The sequence below is a fragment of the Dasypus novemcinctus genome, chromosome 28 (assembly GCF_030445035.2).
Source record: "Dasypus novemcinctus isolate mDasNov1 chromosome 28, mDasNov1.1.hap2, whole genome shotgun sequence".
Classification (NCBI taxonomy): domain Eukaryota; kingdom Metazoa; phylum Chordata; class Mammalia; order Cingulata; family Dasypodidae; genus Dasypus; species Dasypus novemcinctus.
This window is the reverse complement of record NC_080700.1, coordinates 39748864-39766372: the sequence shown is the minus strand read 5'-3', so window position 1 is coordinate 39766372 and position 17509 is coordinate 39748864. Positions and strand designations below refer to the sequence as shown.

The following is a 17509-nucleotide window of genomic DNA, read 5'->3' as shown; positions in this document are numbered from 1 at the left end:
CATCGGTGGAGTCTACCCTCAACACCCCAGAAGAGAAATGCAGGAGACTCCAGTCTTAGTGGCCTCCTGAGTGGAAGCCCATAAACCACCCCACCGGGTCCAGCAGACAACTGGTGCTTTAACCAAAGACAGTTCTGTAAAACTTTGGTTTGGGATCAAAATTAAAATTCATGTTAAAAAAAAAAAAACACAACACTTTTTTTCATTAATTACAGAAAGTAAAATGTTGTTAGATGCTAACACACTAGGGACCGGATACTGCAATTAGATTTCAACTATCTAGGGATATCCAACTGCCACTGTCAGCATTATCTATTCCAGTCTTAGCCTACTAATGTATGTGCTATCTGGGGGCGATTTATTTAGTGCTCCCTGTAGCAGTTTGATATTATTATGAATTCCAAAAAAAGGTATTTGATCGTGTTTGTAAGCTGGTCTGTTCCTCTGGGCGTGATCCCCGTGATTGTATTAGATACGGCTGAGATGTCTTTAATTAAATTATGTTAAGATTAGGGCTCTGATTCAGCCACATCATTAGAATGTGCAGGGTTGAGGCCCCACCCCCTTGCTGGGCTGATAAAACAGACGGAAGTAGAAGCACAGAGAAGATACATCAAGGATCCTGCAGCCCCAGGAAGAGAGATGAGCCTGATAGTTTATAGCTGACCTTGTGAAGAGACCAGGGCAGCTGAGACCAGAAAGAAACGAGCCCTAGGGAAGAGAGAAGAGCCCTACGCCAGCCTACGGCTGAGACTGGGAAAAGCTGGGTCCATGGAGCCTTAAGAGGAAGAAGGCTGCATCCTCGGAGATGTCGCCCGCCATCTTGTGTCAACATGTGACCAATGGCTTTGGGTGAGAAAGTACCTCTTATGGTACCTTGAGTTGGACTCTTTAGGGCCTTGTGAGTATAAGCTTCTACCCCAAATAAATACCCTTTAGAAAAGCCAACAGAGTTCTGGTACTGTGCACCAGCACCTCTTTGGCTAATCCAGTCCCCAATGTCTCTTAGCACATAAAAAACTAAAACGTGAATACCTGACCCCAACCCCACCTCCTCCATTAGGCTCAAAGATAAAAACAAAGTTCCAAATGCCCCTTGCCTGAGCACAGTACGCTCAGGTTGTAAGTGTGTGAGAACAGATTCTGTGGCACCACGGACGCGGAGGCGGGCTGTGCAGGTGTCACAGTCAGGACTCTCAGCTGGGAGTTCCTCGATTCCCAAGGGGAAGTCCACGACGTCACGAGCCTGTCAACCCCCCGAAACGGTCTGCAACTTCTTTTTTTTTTTTTTTAAAGATTTACTTATTTTTTTATTTCTCTCCCCTTCCACCCCCCACCCTGGTTGTCTGTTCTCTGTGTCTATTGGCTGTGTCCTCGTCTTTGTCCGCTTCTGTTGTTGTCAGCGGCATGGGAATCTGTGTTTCTTTTTGTTGTTGTGTCATCTTGCTGTGTCAGCTCTCCGTGTGGGCGGTGCCATTCCTGGGCAGGCTGCACTTTCTTTCATGCTGGGCAGCTCTCCTTATGGGGCGCACTCCTTGCACGTGGGGCTCCCCTACGCGGGGGACACCCCTGTGTGGCACGGCACTCCTTGCGTGCATCAGCACTGCGCATGGGCCAGCTCCACACGGGTCAAGGAGGCCCGGGGTTTGAACCGTGGACCTCCCATGCGGTAGACGGACGCCCTAACCATTGGGCCAAGTCTGCCACATGCAACTTCGTATGTAGTATTATGGGAGCAATTTTCTGGGGTCCCATGGTTCCCATCAGATTCTCAAATGGTCTGCGTGAAATAATTTCCTAACCAAGGTAAAAGAGGGGGAGACTAGACGGGGCTGCAGGAACTAATTACCCAGCCGCCCCCCTCTGCCCACCGTTCCCTTGAAGAGCTCCCTAAACCTCGCCAGTTCTAACTTCAGTGATTTGCGTGAGAGGCGGGACAGGCTGACTGCTAAGTCTCCCTGCCGTCCTCTCCAGGGTCCTTTCTTGCCGGCAGCTCTCCACGTTCCTGGAGGCAAAGGGCTGCTCTAGGTCGGGCATTTGGGCTGAAAGAAGGAGAAGGAAGAGGTGTTGGAAGCACAGGCTGCCAGAGCCGTCAGCCCACCCTCCAGGTCCTCAGAGTGCAAGTGTGACGACCGCCCACGGGCCGAGGGGCCGTCGCGTCAGACTCAGGGCACAAACCCCGGGGCTCCTCCTCTGAGAGCACCCAGTCCAGACCGCGGTCCCTCAGAAGACCCAAGAACCTTCTCGGCGTTCGCGCTGGGGTCAGGGTTTGGCCTGAGGAATTCAAACTCCTGCTTTCTTCCCCCACCCCCCACAAAAGTAAAACGATCCTCAGGTCTCCATCCCTCCTCTCTCTCCAATCCAGAACACCTGAAAAGGAGATGAAGACATAGACTAGGGGGCTGAGAGGCATGGGCAGGGGGGGGCACCCGCTTCTCCCCACAACTGCATCTTAAAAGCCTGGGGCTTGCTCTTCAGCCCCCACGGGACGCGGGGCGCCTCGCCAGCCCAATCGCGCGCTGCGTGCTATTGAAGCATTTCAGAGTTCAAGTCCAGATTTCGAGGTGCACCGGGGGGAGACCCCCTCCACCATCCGAGGACCCCGCAGCTGGCCGGCTCGTCCTGGGGCTCTGTGAGCCATCCGGCGCCGCGGAAAGCACAGACACGACCCGCCTCGGCCTCCACCCCTGAGAAGGTGGCAGCAGAACCGTGGCCCCTGCCGTGTCGATGAAGAGGCTGGCACAGGCAGCCAGCGCGGCCGCCCCATCACTGGGTCAAGGCTAGAGGTGTATGTAGAGCCCCTCGGCCCAGCCGGGGGGGGGGAGGCCGGCGAGAACCAGGCACCGTCCTGACGGGCACCGAGGGCTCATCTGTCAGCACCGGGGCTGGGCAGCAGGAGCCCGTCTGAGCCAGGGCGCCCACAGCCACCCCAGCCAGAGACGCGGCCACCCCAGCCAGGGACGCGGTGACCCCGGCCCAGGGACACGGCCAGCCTGGCCCAGGGACGCGGTGACCCCGGCCCAGGGACGCGGCCAGCCTGGCCCAGGGACGCGGTGACCCCGGCCCAGGGACGCGGCCAGCCTGGCCCAGGGACGCGGTGACCCCGGCCAGGGAGGCAGCCGCAGCTCGCTCTGGCGGCCTCTCCTTTCCTCACTTTATGATTCTGGAGATGACTCTTCTGATCCTTTTTTTTTTTTTTTAACAGAGAAAAAGGAGATGAGAAAGCAGGGGATGGGGAGGGCAAGAAGGAAAGCGTCGGTGCTCAAGAAGGAGAAAGAGGAGAGGCAGGGCAGGCTGGACGTGCTGACACCAAAGCCACAGTTGGCCAAGGATCAAAGGGGGAGGGGAGGAAGGGACTGAGCCCCCCGGGGCCGCCCCGGCGACGCCGAGTCAGGCCACATCACTGCCGCCCCGTGGCCGGCCCAGGCCTCGAGCTGCTCACGGGGCAGGGGGCTTCTGGTCTGCTCACTCAGTCCCGCAGCCAGCCTGCTGTCGGACCTGCACACCTGCTGTGTTTCAGCCTCGCCCCCAACAACCCCCCCGGGACCCCCCAGCAAGCAATCCCCACCTTCACCTTAAGAGCCTCCCTGGCCCGGGTCCCGCCAGCCCAGTGCCCACCAGTGCCCCCAGCCTGACTCCTCCCGCCTGGCAGTGGAGGACTGTCCAGGGGACGGCCTGGCCCACCGCGTCACTCAGGGGCCTGTGCCACGGCTGGACAAACCGGCCCGCAGGGCGAGCTGGGAGGGTCAGGAGAGGGCCCTCTCCCCACGACCTCTCCCATCGCCTTCTTGCCAAGCCCCGTCGTCCTTCCTGGGGCAGGCCCTTTACTCCCAAAGCTCCCGCCTGCCCCCTGCCCCCGGCGCTGGGCTTTGGCCTTCTCGACAGTGGCACCTCCAGCCCTGCTGCCCACGTGGCCCGAACAGCTCCGGCAGTGAAGGGGACAGGACGCGGGGTGCCCAATGCCAGCGGGTGCCCCTGAAACCCCTCGCCTTCCCCCATGCCTGGCGCTAGGCCTGGCACGTGCCTGGCCGTCAGCCCAGAGGACTGAGGAGCCGCCGGCAAGAGCAGGGCATCACACCCTGGCTGGAGGAAAACAGACGACTGAAAGAAGAGTGCCAGCCAATGACAGGGGCTCAAATCCAACACAAGGGGAAGCAGATTTGGCTCAATGGATAGAGCACCCACCTACCACAAGGGAGGTCCAGGGTTCAAACCCCGGGCCTCCTTGACCCGTGTGGAGCTGGCCCACGCACAGTGCTGATGTGCACCAGGAGTGCCGTGCCATGCAGGGGTGTCCCCGCATAGGGGAGCCCCACGTGCAAGGAGTGCACCCCGTAAGGAGAGCCGCCCAGCGCGAAAGAAAGTGCAGCCTGCCCAGGAATGGCGCCGCACACATGGAGAGCTGACACAGCAAGATGACGCAACAAAAAGAGACATGGATTCCTGGCACTGCTGGCAAGAATGCAAGTGGACACAGAGGAAAACACAGCAAAGGGATGCAGAGAGCAGACAACTGGGGGGGAGAGAAATAAATAAATCTTTAAAAAAAAAACCAACCCAGGTAGGCACAGCAGCCTCAGATGAGCCCACATGGCAGCCCCATGAGGACGTGCGCCATCCGAAAGGAAGGACGAGCCATTTGGGGGGTGTCGGCCCAATCCTGGCCGGTCCCGGGCCCGCGCCCTCGCCGCCCTGTCAGCCCCGGGCCCTGCCGGCACCTCCACGTGCCCAGCCTGCCGCTGCTATGGAAAAGGCTGCCCCACGCGCCGACCACTTTAAACCACCCGTGGGGAGGTGCGCCAGCGAGCGACACGGGACGCAGGAAGGAAGGAGCCGAGAGGTGGCCTTGCTGTGTCTTCACACGCGCGGCACTGAGCCAGGGGGACCCAGGTCCTGGGCGCGTGGGCTCCACTTCTGCTCCTCCCTGGACAGTTGCCCAGGAAGGGGCCCCAGGTGCTAACTTACAGCTGACGGGCCGGCAGCCAAGAGGCCACGTCCAGCGCACATCTTGACGTCGATAAAACTTTATTTAGGTCCTCACATTTGTACACGATGTCCCACCTGGCACCAAACCCCCAGTTCGAGAGGCCATTAGGGGGAGCGGAGGTGGCTCAGGCAGTTGAGCTCCTGCTTCCCACACGGGAGGTCCCAGGTTTGTCCCCAGTGCCCCCTAAAATAAAAACAATCAGTGAGCAAACAAAGGAACCAAACAACTCAGGGGAGTGATGTGGCTCAGTGGCTGAGCACCGGCCTCCCACATACGAGGGCCCGGGTTCAGTCCCCGGCCCCAGTACCTCCAAAAGGCCATCGGGTGAGCAAGCAGGAAAGCATTTGAAAGCACGTCTGTGTATGAGGCGCTCGGCCCAGCCTCTCTCCCGTCTGCGCTTGGAGCAGTGCATGCCTCACCACCCGGGAGGCGTGTTCCTACCCGGGACCCAGCTCGGGAAGAGGGCGCAGCCTGCCCCAGGTCACCAGCGGGGAAGCCAGGGCGCCCACCCTGGGTCCAGAGGGCTTCGCAGCCCCTGCCCACAAGACCAGGCCCCCTAGAGCCGCCTCGGGGCTGCATGGCTGCTGCAGGAGAGCCGCCCAGCTGTGCACACATCCCCAGGGCCCCTCCTCTCCACTCAGTCAAGTGGGACCTTCACGTCAGATAACCTGCATTTAGAAATCGTGCAGAAGACAGATACATAGAACAGAGACCGACCTCGAGCCATATGGAACACAGAAATAATTCAGAATACAGATATTCAGAACAGTGACCGACCTCGAGCCATATGGAACACAGAAATAATTTAGAGTAGAGAAATTTAGAGGCAGATCTCAAGCTATATGGGATACAGAAATAATTTAGAGTACAGATATTTAGAATAGAGACAGATTTCGAGCCATGTGGAATAGAGAAATAATTTAGAACTATTTCTAATTGTAGATATATCGAATAGAGACAAATATTGAGCTATACGGAATTCAGAAATAAATTAGAGTGCAGAAATACAGAATAGAGACAGATCTAGAGCTGTATTTAATATAGAAATAGTTGAAAAAGTTTCATTTACAAAAACTGTATTAACGTACTGAAGAGCAGCCAGGTAGAAAAGATCACTGTTTACAAACAAATAATACGGTAGTTCGACTTTTTAGATAAAAACATCTTACAACCAAACAGATCTGGATACAGGAAATTCAAAGAAAGGTGAGATATATAATTTGAGAATGCTGGAAAGCACACCGTGTACTCTAATTATCTCTTTCCTTTTCTTTCAACGTCTTAGATGTGCAAGTTTAAAAGCAACCCATATGAAAATCTCAAAAGGTTAAGCTAAGCGGGTGGGTTAGCAGTAATTACATATCAAATGCAAGTTTCATGCCTGCTGTCCCTTTTTCTTCCCTGAACAAATAAACAGGACAGAGTATATCTTAAACACGGCTAAACTGCAGAGCGCAGCACCAAGTGTCGCTGGAATCTGCAGCTTCCGAACGCGCTCTGTTCTAGCAACACGCCTGCCAACTGCAAAAATAATCACTGCTGAAGCTACATTAGGTGATTACATAAAATGCCCCTACAAAGCTGAAGCAGCATTTAATCAGACATACGGGGAGTAAAAACTCCGCTTACCTGGTAGAAAACGGGCTCTAGTTCTGTGGATTTTCTCCCATAGCGTTAAGCCCAGTGCACGGTCTGCGCTACGCTCCAAGGAAATTTTACAAAGTGTAAAATTATTTGTTACGTTCAAACGATCCCCTTCTCTTCTCAAACGTATTTTACGCAGTCGGTACTTGAAATTCCTCTAGACCTTTCTGCATTTCAGAGTTCAATTTAAAACCCTATTGCTCATGGAGCAGATGTGGCTCACGCGGTTGAGCACCTGCTTCCCACACGGGAGGTCCCGGGTTCAGTTCCCGGTGCCTCCTGGACACAAAAACAAACTACAAGGAAACAAAGGAAACAACCAACTCAGGGGAGCCGATGTGGCTCAGTGGTTGAGCACCAGCTCCCCACACACGAGGTCCCCGGTCCAAGCCCCAGCCCCCCGGTACCTAAAACAATAATAATAATAACCTATGCACCACTGGAACGAGCAAGGCTAAGTTGGCAATGCCACGGGACGAGTCTCGAAAGGAAGTTTCCTTCTCCTCGGCTGCCAAGAGTGCCTAAAGATGCCTGTCAGAATTCCTGCTGGAAAGAAAGGCGTCTCTTTTCATCTGCATGAGTCTTTACATATTTTTAGAGTAAAACCAACTCTCAAGAAAGAGAAAATAAAACCATGCCAGCGCGCCTCCATCCCCGAGAACCAAAGCCCTTGTTTACTTACACGCTGCACATAAAAAGGCCAAGTTCAAAGCAACCTGCTCCCCCGGGAAGAGCGGCTGCACCGACAGGCGTCTGCTGGGAAACGAGGAGGGCGCGTCCCTCCCTCCCTCTCTCCTCCCCAGGCAATGAAATCATCCCAAACTGTTCCAGCCGGCACCCACGCGGACGGCAGGGCGCACCCCCCTCCTCCCCCGGAGCGGCGCCGGGGCCCGGGCCAGCTCACGCCTCCCCCTGCACCTGCGCCGGGGGGGGGGGGACCGGGGGGAGGCAGCCGCTCGGGGCACCCCGAGATGCCAGCACCCCGGGGTGCCACCTCTCCAGAGCCAGCTCCCAGACACGCCGCGTTCTCCGCCTAACGCACAAGGTCCCGGAGCAAACCCCCAAACTCCTTCAACCCCCCTCACCCCCCAGAAAACCTGTTTACGCCTTTCAGACGCGCCCGGCGATGGCAGTGGAGCGCGCTAATTGCTAACGACACCGGGGACAAAGGCTCCCCCACGCGGGAGCGCTGACAGGGTCACACAAAGAGCGGTGACAGTAATAGGCACCCTCCGACGAGAGAAGGCGATCAAGTGGCAGAAATTGCGGGGCTTTCAAAAGCGCTGGTTACAGCTGGGCGTCATCGGGCCGGGCTGCACTTGAGCTTCAAGGGAAACCGTTCCGTCCCCTACAGTCTAGAAGGCTTTTTAGTGAAATGCCCGAGATGGCCCGGGGACAACCAGGATCCCAGGGTCCCTAGGAAGCGCGCCGTGGCGGGGTGGGATCGGGGCAGTCCCTGGGGGGCTGTGGCAGCTGGCCAGGCCACCCGAGGAGCCGGGCGGGCACCGTGCAGCCCGGCTCCGTGCAACGCCGAAATCCACTAAGAACAAAGGCAGGCATGGGAAATCCAAACCCTCGTGCAAGCCCGCTGGGAAGCAGCTGGGTGCATCCTCAGAAAGTAAACACGGGGCGGCCAGCTGGCCCAGCACCCCCACCCAGGGATATACCCCAGAGAAGCGAAAGCAGGGCTCGAGCAGGTATTTGCACACCCGTGTTCGAAGCGGCGTCATTCACAGCTGTCAAAGGCGGGTGCCCCTGAAGGGAACGGGAAAGCAAAATGGGGTGCGTCCCTACCACAGAACATTATTCAGCTGTAGGAAGGAATGGAGCTTGACACACGCGACAACCTGCATCCACCCTGACGACGTCACGCTGAGCGCAGTGAGCGGACACAAAGGGACAGTGATTGTGCGATTCCACTTAGAAATACCCAGAAGCAGCAACTCCATCGAAACATAAAAGTGGACTGGAGGCTACCAGGTGTTGGGAGGATGGAAAATGGGGAGTTACGGTTTCACAGACACTGAGTTTGAAAAGGTTTTGCCAATGGCCAGTAGCAATGGTAACATGACACTGAAAATGTGGTGAATGCCACGCAGCTGCACAATTAAAAACGGATAATATCATCACCATGCTGTGCCTTCACCACCACCGAACATTTTAGATCAATTTCATTACTCCAAAAAGAAAAACGGCACCCCCCCTGGCAGCCCCCTCTTAGATTGCTGTTCCTCAGAGGCTGTAAAAGGGGGGCGATAATCACTCTAGACGTTAGAGCTGCTTGCCAGCAAGTACTTAACACGCCCATCGTCTCTTTCAGTCTTGTTTCGTCTGTGTTCTTGGTGTTCACATTTTTTACTTTCCCTTTTTAACAATGAAATTTAGAGCTCACATAGATCGATTTCAAGCTCGACCGCAGCTTTAATCTTTTTCTGAATTTCTGGCCGTTTGGTGCCCCGTGTTCGTTTAATGAGCTCTACCTGCTTGGGGACAGGCACCCTGAAATAGGATTCCTGGAAACGGCCTTAACGTGGTAACTTTTTGCCTCTTGGTTTTTAGTGAATCTTACAATAAAATTGGGGGGGGGGGGGAAATGCCTTTTCTCCTTAAGAACTTTAATGGGAAACTTGAGAAGATGATCACGTCGAGGGAGCTGTAATCCCTAAGGGTGGGACGTGCTTCTCGGCCCGGCGCGCTGGGCCAGTGCCCTGAAGAGACTGTCCTTTAGGAGGGTTTGCTCAAAAGAGATGTTTAACGACAGAGCTATCAAAAAACACCTGTTGGGGCAAGCGGACTTGGCCCAGTGGTTAGGGCGTCCGCCTACCACATGGGAGGTCCGCGGTTCAAACCCCGGGCCTCCTTGACCCGTGTGGAGCTGGCCCACGCGCAGTGCTGATGTGCGCAAGGAGTGCCGTGCCACGCAGGGGTGTCCCCCGCGTAGGGGAGCCCCACGTGCAAGGAGTGTGCCCCTTAAGGAGAGCCGCCCAAGGAAAGTGCAGCCTGCTCAGTAGTGGCGCTGCACACATGGAGAGCTGACACAACAAGATGATGCAACAAAAAGAAACACAGATTCCCATGCCGCAGACAACAACAGAAGCGGACAAAGACGCAGCAAATAGACACAGAGAACAGACAACTGGAGTGGGCGGGGGGAAGGGGAGAGAAATAATAAAAATTTTTAAAAAAACACCTGTTGGATGCTCTTGGGCCCATTGCTTCCAAAAAGAGAAGATGAAGGTTAGCTACCACACTGGGTTCCCTAAAGTAAATTACCCACCGGACACAGAACCTAAAAACGCCACCAGCCTTCAGCTCAGGGGACACGGCCAGACCCGGGGAGGGGACAGGGGGCCACATGAGCATGGGTTTTACAAGAGGAATCTGGAAGGCGGGGAGGCATGACTTTGGAGGGGGGAGCTAGGGCGAGGGGCGGGGCTCCAGGAGAAAGATGGGGGCCGGGGGGAGGGGGCGAGGCCCCCTGGGCCCAACTTGAACCTGATCCATCACCTCCCAGAGGACACCACCGGGCAGGCTCCCGGGGGGCTTACCCAAACTCCACTAGGGTCTGGTCCTGACTTAGTTAAATCCCTGAGACGGCTTCTCTTTCCCCAGTTCTTATTTTGTGCTTGAGACCAGAATCCTAAGACAGTTACCGCTGTGACATCAGTTCAAAGGAGGCCCTGCGTGAAAACCACTGCCGAAAGGACAGCTGGCTGTGAACGGTGCACCACGCCGGGAGGAAGAGAACAGTAAGGGGCTGGGGACCCCCGAGCTTAAGTCGCCTCCGTCGCAGCCACTGACGCGAGCCCACCCTCCCGTGCGCATGGCGATGGCTGCGTTGCACGTGGGTGGCGTGGCCGGAATCGCAGAGGAGGCACAGCAGAAGCTAACGGCGCCTTGGAGTACCCCAAAAAAACCTAACCGAAAAGGAAACTGTGTCCTTCAAGGAAAATCCGCGTTTGCACCCGCTGGTGGGCGCCAGCGCGACACGCTCCCCCTGCCCCTCTGCCCCCAGGTACAGCTGGCCTGGGCCCGGCCTGGCGGGCCTCTGCTGAGGCCGGGCAGCCTCTCACCCTGAAGGCCGGCTCCATCTTCTCCCGGTAGGGGGCCTGGTCCAGGGTGCCATCCGTCTGACTCCTCTTCAGGCCAGTTGCGATGTCGGGGACGTTGCTGAAATCTGCGTGAAAAACGACAAAATAACACAGCGTGATGTTGGCCGTCTGCAGAGAGCAGAAATGACTGCTTTTAAGGTTCAGATAAAGAAAGGGAGGAGAATTAAAAAGAACCACCCAGAAGGCAGGTTACGGTGGTCCCTGGGACGCTGACGGCGTGACGTGCACAGAGCTGGCCTTGGGAAACATATCTGGGCTCATGCTAAGTGAAGACTCACCCCTTCTGCCAGCTTTGGTCAAAGGAGACCAATCCGAGCAAGACAAAACGCCCTGCTCACTCTTCCCACGGCCGTGCAAACGGCCCTGCACCAAGCTCGGACCTTCCATCATTCATTTTGACCAAGAACCAAACCCAAGAACCATGACTGATGCTTCCCTATTCTTGGCTAAGTGTGGGTCACATCACCAGGTAAACCAATGATGTAATACACATTTTTATTCCACCCACCATCTGTTCATTTGCAAGCATAATTCTTTTCTGGCACCGACCACAATTTCATGCTAACTTTGAAAAACCCGAAGGAGACAGAAAACCCTTTCTGACTTCTCGAGCCAAAGTAAAGAAATAATACAAAAGCAAGGAGAGCCCAGGGCCTTCCAGCTACAACTTGACACACCCCACCCTCAGCAACACCATCCCACTGGCTCCCCAGGGCACTGACTCAAGACACAGGGAAAGGCTAGGCTCTGCTGAAACGTCACGGAGGCTTGCACGCCCCTGGTTCTTGCTTGTAGAAGACTGTCTTCTCAACGAGGAGGATACCAGATGGCCCAGAGCCTGCTCAGCTACAAGGAGAAGGCAGGGAGCTTGCAGCCCCCGGAGGGGACCTGGGCTGCTGGGCACAGGCACGCACGTACACACGCCCACCAAGAAGCCCCCGGCACAACGGGAGCAAGGGCACTGCTCTCTAGAGGGAGGCTGCCCGCGCTTCTCGCAGAGCTCCTTCATTCCTGCGCAGGAGCTTGCCCCTAAGACAGGAGGAGCCCAAACCAAACCACGCCACCACCCTCCGGTCGACGCACGCTGCAGCACCTCTCCTTTCTTCCGTGGCCTCTCCCAGCACTCTCGTCCACCCAGAAAAGGCCAGCTCGCAGGGCAACACGCTGGCCTTAGGCGAGCCGGAGCGGGCAGTGCCGGCCACGAGAGCGCGAGGCGCGGCCGAGGAGATTTCAGGTGGCAGTGGCAGGCAGGGCCCCTGGGCTTTCCTGAGCTGCTTCAAGCCACCACAGAGGCCAGCTGCTGGGCAGTACCACGAGGCCCAAATGACCCATCTCGGTGCTGCCACTGCAGCCCCCGGCCTGACGTGTGCAACTCTGTCCAAGGGAGATGAACCCGAAGGAGTCCCGAAGGGAAACCAGCCCCTTCCCACTGCACTCAGCACCAGAGCAGCCCTGCAGAAATGTACCTGGGCAGTGTGTACTCGGGGACACAGGGCAGTGCTGGAGGGACAGGGGAACAAGGCACAGGCACAGCTCTAGGATGTGCTTCCAGAGGGAGGGTGGGGCAAACAGAGGGGGACAACCAACTGTCACAGGTGGCATGATTAAAAACCCGTGCAGGAAGCGGATGTGGCTCAACAGACAGGGCATCCGCCTACCACATGGGAGGTCCAGGGTTCAAACCCAGGGCCTCCTGACCCGTGTGGAGCTGGCCCACGCACAGTGCTGCTGCACGCAAGGAGTGCTGTGCCATGTAGGGGTGTTCCCACGTAGGAGAGCCCCACATGCAAGAACTGCACCCCACAAGGAGAGCCGCCCCGCGTGAAGAAAGCGCAGTCTGCCCAGGAGTGGCACTGTGCATACGGAGAGCTGACACAGCAAGATGATGCAACAGAAAGAGGCACAGATTCCTGGTGCCACTGGCAAGAATGCAAGCAGACGCAGAACACACAGCAAGGACACAGAGAGCAGACAACGGGGGGGGGGGGGGGGGGCGGTGAGGGAGAGGGAAAGGGGAGAGAAATAAATTTAAAAAGTAAATCTTAAAAAAAAAAAAAAACCCATCCAGGGCTAAGTGGGGACACAGGAAGAAGGTGATTGTCCCTGTGACCAAAGAAGATACCCGAGAAGCAGACTTGGCCCAGTGGTTAGGGCGTCTGTCTACCACATGGAGGTCCGCGGTTCAAACCCTGGGCCTCCTTGACCCGTGTGGAGCTGGCCCATGCGCAGCGCTGATGCATGCAAGGAGTGCCGTGCACGCAGGGGTGTCCCTTGCACAGGGGAGCCCCACGCGCAAGGAGTGCGCCCTGTAAGGAGAGCCGCCCAGCGCAAAAGAAAGTGCAGCCTGCCCAGGAGTGGGGCCCCACACACGGAGAGCCTACACAGCAAGATGACACAACAAAAAGAAACAGATTCCCATGCCGCTGACAACAACAGAAGCAGACAAAGAAGATGCAGCAAATAGACACAGAGAACAGACAACTGGGGTGGGGGAAGAGGAGAGAAATAAAAATTTAAAAAAAGAAGATACCACGGAAAGGGCGGCCCTGAGCCAAGGCTTCCATGCTGAGGGGCCGCGGCTCACCTCTAAGGCTGCAGAGGGCAATGAAGACGGGCAGTGGAGAGGGGGAGTCAGGCGTGGCAGCAGCCTGCGCAAGGAGAGCTGGCTGGGGCAGCCCAGTGGGACGTGGGAGCCTGTGGAGGACGAGCAGGGGACAGAAGGGCGAGCCGAGGGGGAGCAAGGGCTGGGCAGAAAAGCAGGCCAAAGGGCCACGCGATCCTGCGGGCTCCCGGCGGGGTGACGAGGCCGACAACGGCACGGTGGTGGCAAGAGCAGACGGGGGTGACAGCAGCGAGCCCAGGGAGGTGGAGCCCACCAGGTACGACAGAGGCACAGAAAAGAGGGTGTCAAGGCCTTCGGGACCGGGTGGGTGGGCAACACAGGGAGGGCCACGAGGGGCCAAGGAGCCTGAGTGGGAGACGCCGAGGTATGGGGGGGCCACCCACGGGGTGCAGTGCCGACTGTGCCGGGGCAAGGCCCCGGGAAGGTCCTGATGGAGACGCAGGCTTGGAGTGTTCAGGGCGTGCACCTGGTCACACAGCCATGGGGACGGACAGGCTACTCGGGGCGAGACCAGGAGAGGACCAAGGGGACGCCAGCACTGCGAGCCAAGTGCGAGAGGGGCCCCAGCGGGGGAGGCGCATGGAGGCAGGAGGTCGGAGTCCCCGGAGTCAAACACGGTAAAAGCTCGCCAGGCAGGTGGCAGGGCCGGGCGCGCCGTCGCCACCTTGTCGATAAAGAGCCTCGGCGTGTCCAAAGACGTAGGCCCAGCGCAGGGGACGGCACACGTCGCCCCCGAACGGACAGGGGACGGGGCTCCCACAGCGGCTGCTCCAGGCGGGCGCTGTGCATCTGGGCACGTTCGGAGATGGGCCCCCCATGGGCCCAGTGACGACTCGGAGGGGAAAGGAACATGCAGGCGTCCCCGGGACCCCCGGGAGAGCGACAGGGCTGGAATCCCAGGAGGGTGCCACGCAACGCAACCCACTCATGAAGCTGCTGAAAACTCCCCGTGCTGGGCCTTGCGCTTGCAAAAGAGGAGACAGGGTCCGCCCTCGCTGGCTGGCCGAGAAGGATGGAGACATGTTCCAGGGGGTGAGACACAAGGGGTCTCCCTGCCCGAAGAACCCTGTCGGGCCCCAGCCCACCCCGGGGGGCCTGCGAGGCGCCCCTAGCGCCATCGGGGTCCCTGAACTGCGGGCGGCCTTTGGGTGCGACTTGGGTCCTCAGAGCCCTGCGCTGGACAGGAGGGACCTCCGGAACCAGCTCCCGCATCTGAGCCTGGCCGCGGGCAGCCGCGGGCGTCCCCAACACCTGGCCGAGGCAGGCCATCTCCGCGCCGTCCGCCGCCCTAACTTCACGGAGGTGGGATGGGTGCTGGGCATCACCTCCTGGCCCCGGCCCGCCACCAAGGCCCGGGGCGTGCTAGCCGTGTCCACGGCTCCGGGGGCCCCCGAGGGCACCAGGACCCCAGGAAAAAGGGGAGAGGGCCTGGGCGCGCTTCCCAGAGGAGAAATGAGAACAAAGCCTGTTCTGGAAGAGCAGGTGCTTGGGGTTTTTCCTAAGTGCAGGCTGGTAAAATTCTCCTGCTTATTTACAAAGCTGTTTCACCCAGCGTGGCGCTGGCATCGCGCTGGCCAGAGCACCAGCTGCACTGGGACCTAACGCACCCCCCCCAACCGGCACGCCCTCAGCCGGCGGAGCCCACCGGGGCATCTGGGGGCCCGTCCCTGCCCCAGAACAAGCAGCCTCTGCCGCCGTCCACCACGAGTCCACACCCCACGACGCTCCCACCCGCTCGCTTAGCCGGGGCACTGTACGCGGTGAACTCTCCCGCAGTGGAGAGCTGGTCAGACCCCGAGGCACGCCCGTTGGTCTCTACCATCTTACTCCTCATGGCAATTAACCCAGGGCGAGGTCTGGCCACGGCAGAACCAAGTCGTGGCCAAGAAGGACTGCCACTTGGCAGGTGCAAGCAGAGCGGACGCCCAAGGTCCAGCCTTCACCCCCGGGACCTCCCCTGCCAAGCACTTGTTCCCTCCTGAGGCTGAGCCGAGCGCGGCACTCCCGCTGGGGTGCCAGGCTCAGCCACCTGCCCCTCTAATCCCCCGATATATCTGGAGATGCAATCCAGCCCCTTTCCCTCGCAGGCCTCCACCTCCTTGCGGACAACTGGGGAGAGCGAGGGGCTCGAAGCGTGTGACACCCCATAATTCGGCGTCTTCTTTCCTGGGCATCGGTACCTGCCCCCGTCACCCAGCGAGCTGGCAACCCCCAGCCCCTGACAGTTAAAGGGCAAAACCTGCACTGAAGTAGCATCCCGGGCACATGCGTAAAAATAGAAACATCAGGAAGTGCGAAAGCGAAGGTTGCTGTGCCCACACAGCTCCGAATCGGGATGCAGAGCTGCATTTGCATCTCCTCCAAATCCGCTTGAGCACAGCTGATATGCAGGACTGGGGGTTCTGCCGCTTGCTTCCCCGGTAGCCTCAAAAGCTCCGTTACATCCAGGGGCCAATGCCGAGAGGCGCGAGAGGGTGGCGCTGGGCGGCCCGGCCGGGGGCAGCTCTGCCAGCACCCCTGGCTCACTGCTCCTAAGGAAATCTGACTCTCCTGGGCAGGCCGCCACGGTGGGGCACAGGGAGCTGATCCGCTGGTGCCATCCCATACCCTCAGTCTTCTCAACCAGGTGGCAGCGTTCTTCCCAGTCCCCAGAAGTCCACGCAGGTGGCTTCCTGCTACCCTGGAGGCACCAGGCAGCTTGGGGTTGTAAGGAGGGGAGGGGGTACTGGACAAAAGCCACCTAAGAGCCAACCCACCAAATGTCCAAAAGCGCTTCTGGCTTCTCAGAAGCAGCAGCTATGAAAGGAATGCCATTAAAACCTTAAGATGAAACAAACAAACAAAAAAAACCTTAAGATGACGTCCATCCCTGTGGCCCAAAACAGGAGGCCGTGTGTTAGGTATAATTAGACATTTTTTTAGTGATGCCAGTCATAGCACCCGGGAAAGCTCTGCTTCAATTTGTGGGCTAAGGATTCATTTGAAGGATTCAGGAAGGAAGGGCAGTTTTTAAATACGCTTTTGATGTCTCAGAGCCTATCCTGCAGCTTACTGCCTCTTCGCACCAATAGTCCCCTTTTGATAATACCTAGTTTGACTGTCCTGAAATAAATTCAAATTTCTTATAATCAACCTCCATACATTCTCATAAAAAGCAAGACAATGCCCTAACAGTTGAAAGAGAAAAAAAAAAAAGGAGAAAAATAAGAAGGAAGGAATTTGTAATTAAGTAGTATATGTTTCAATATGTAAATGCCAGGGCACAAAACTGTAGAAGCCAAATAAATGATAAAGTCTATTTATTTGAGACGCTCTGGTTCAAAACTGTTTTTAGTTGATGAAATCATTAATCCTTAGAAACCCTCTGAGGTGAAAACTATAGAAAGATAATCGTCTAGAAGGACTTTGAAAAATATCTAAAAATAGTATCAAAGAAGTTACAAGTGAATAATAGTTTGTTTCCAACTACTTAATACATTGAGACTCTAGAGTTGTACCTCTAGTTTCATAAGATAGTTTATGTGAACTAAGTTCTTAACCCAGTAGATGTATGCAATTCCCTTAATCAATTCCTCACATTTCCTCCATGCAATTCCATAAAGGAATAGCTGGCATAGAATCAAAGAATTCTAAATCTGAAAAGAAACTTCAAAATTATCCAATTCAATTTCTTCATCTGTTTTGTTTTTTATTTTTCTTTTTGTTGCCAATTTCTTCATCTTAGTTCTCTTTTGTTTAAAAAAAAAAAAACAAGTATGAATGCAAATTTACGCAAAGGTAAAGATTTTGGTAAACTAAAGGTAACAATTGAAGCAAACAGCACTTTGTAAAACCAGAATTGAAGTTTTTTTCAGTTTCCCCAGCTTTGGCCACCTATTTTAAAATTCTGCATGTATGTTCACAGGGCACGGGCTATCACAGAGCTAACGCAATTTGAACATTAACTTCTTTTGCACAAAAGAGCTTAAAATCTCTTGACTTGCAGTTTTAAATCTGCAAACTTTGTATAGCAATGTATATTTTTAGTGAACTCCAATCTTCCCAAATTTTACTCATGCTTCTACTTTAAAAAGGCAGTGGTTTGCAACATTCTTCATTCCTGACAATTGCTCTGCTTTGTCATCCAGGCAACTATTACTCACC

The 17509-nt window shown here is 56.2% G+C and overlaps 1 protein-coding gene across 2 annotated transcripts in view; it reads right to left on the bottom strand.

Annotated features, from left to right (window-relative positions):
* The window catches only part of TIAM2 (TIAM Rac1 associated GEF 2), a 165111-nt gene that overhangs the window by 25684 nt on the left and 121918 nt on the right, over positions 1-17509 (bottom strand). For both annotated transcript variants that reach the window (XM_058289731.2, XM_058289730.1), the window contains exon 14: positions 10705-10808. In XM_058289731.2, coding sequence (XP_058145714.1) covers positions 10705-10808 — 104 coding nt within the window. The remainder of the gene's footprint in view (positions 1-10704; positions 10809-17509) is intronic.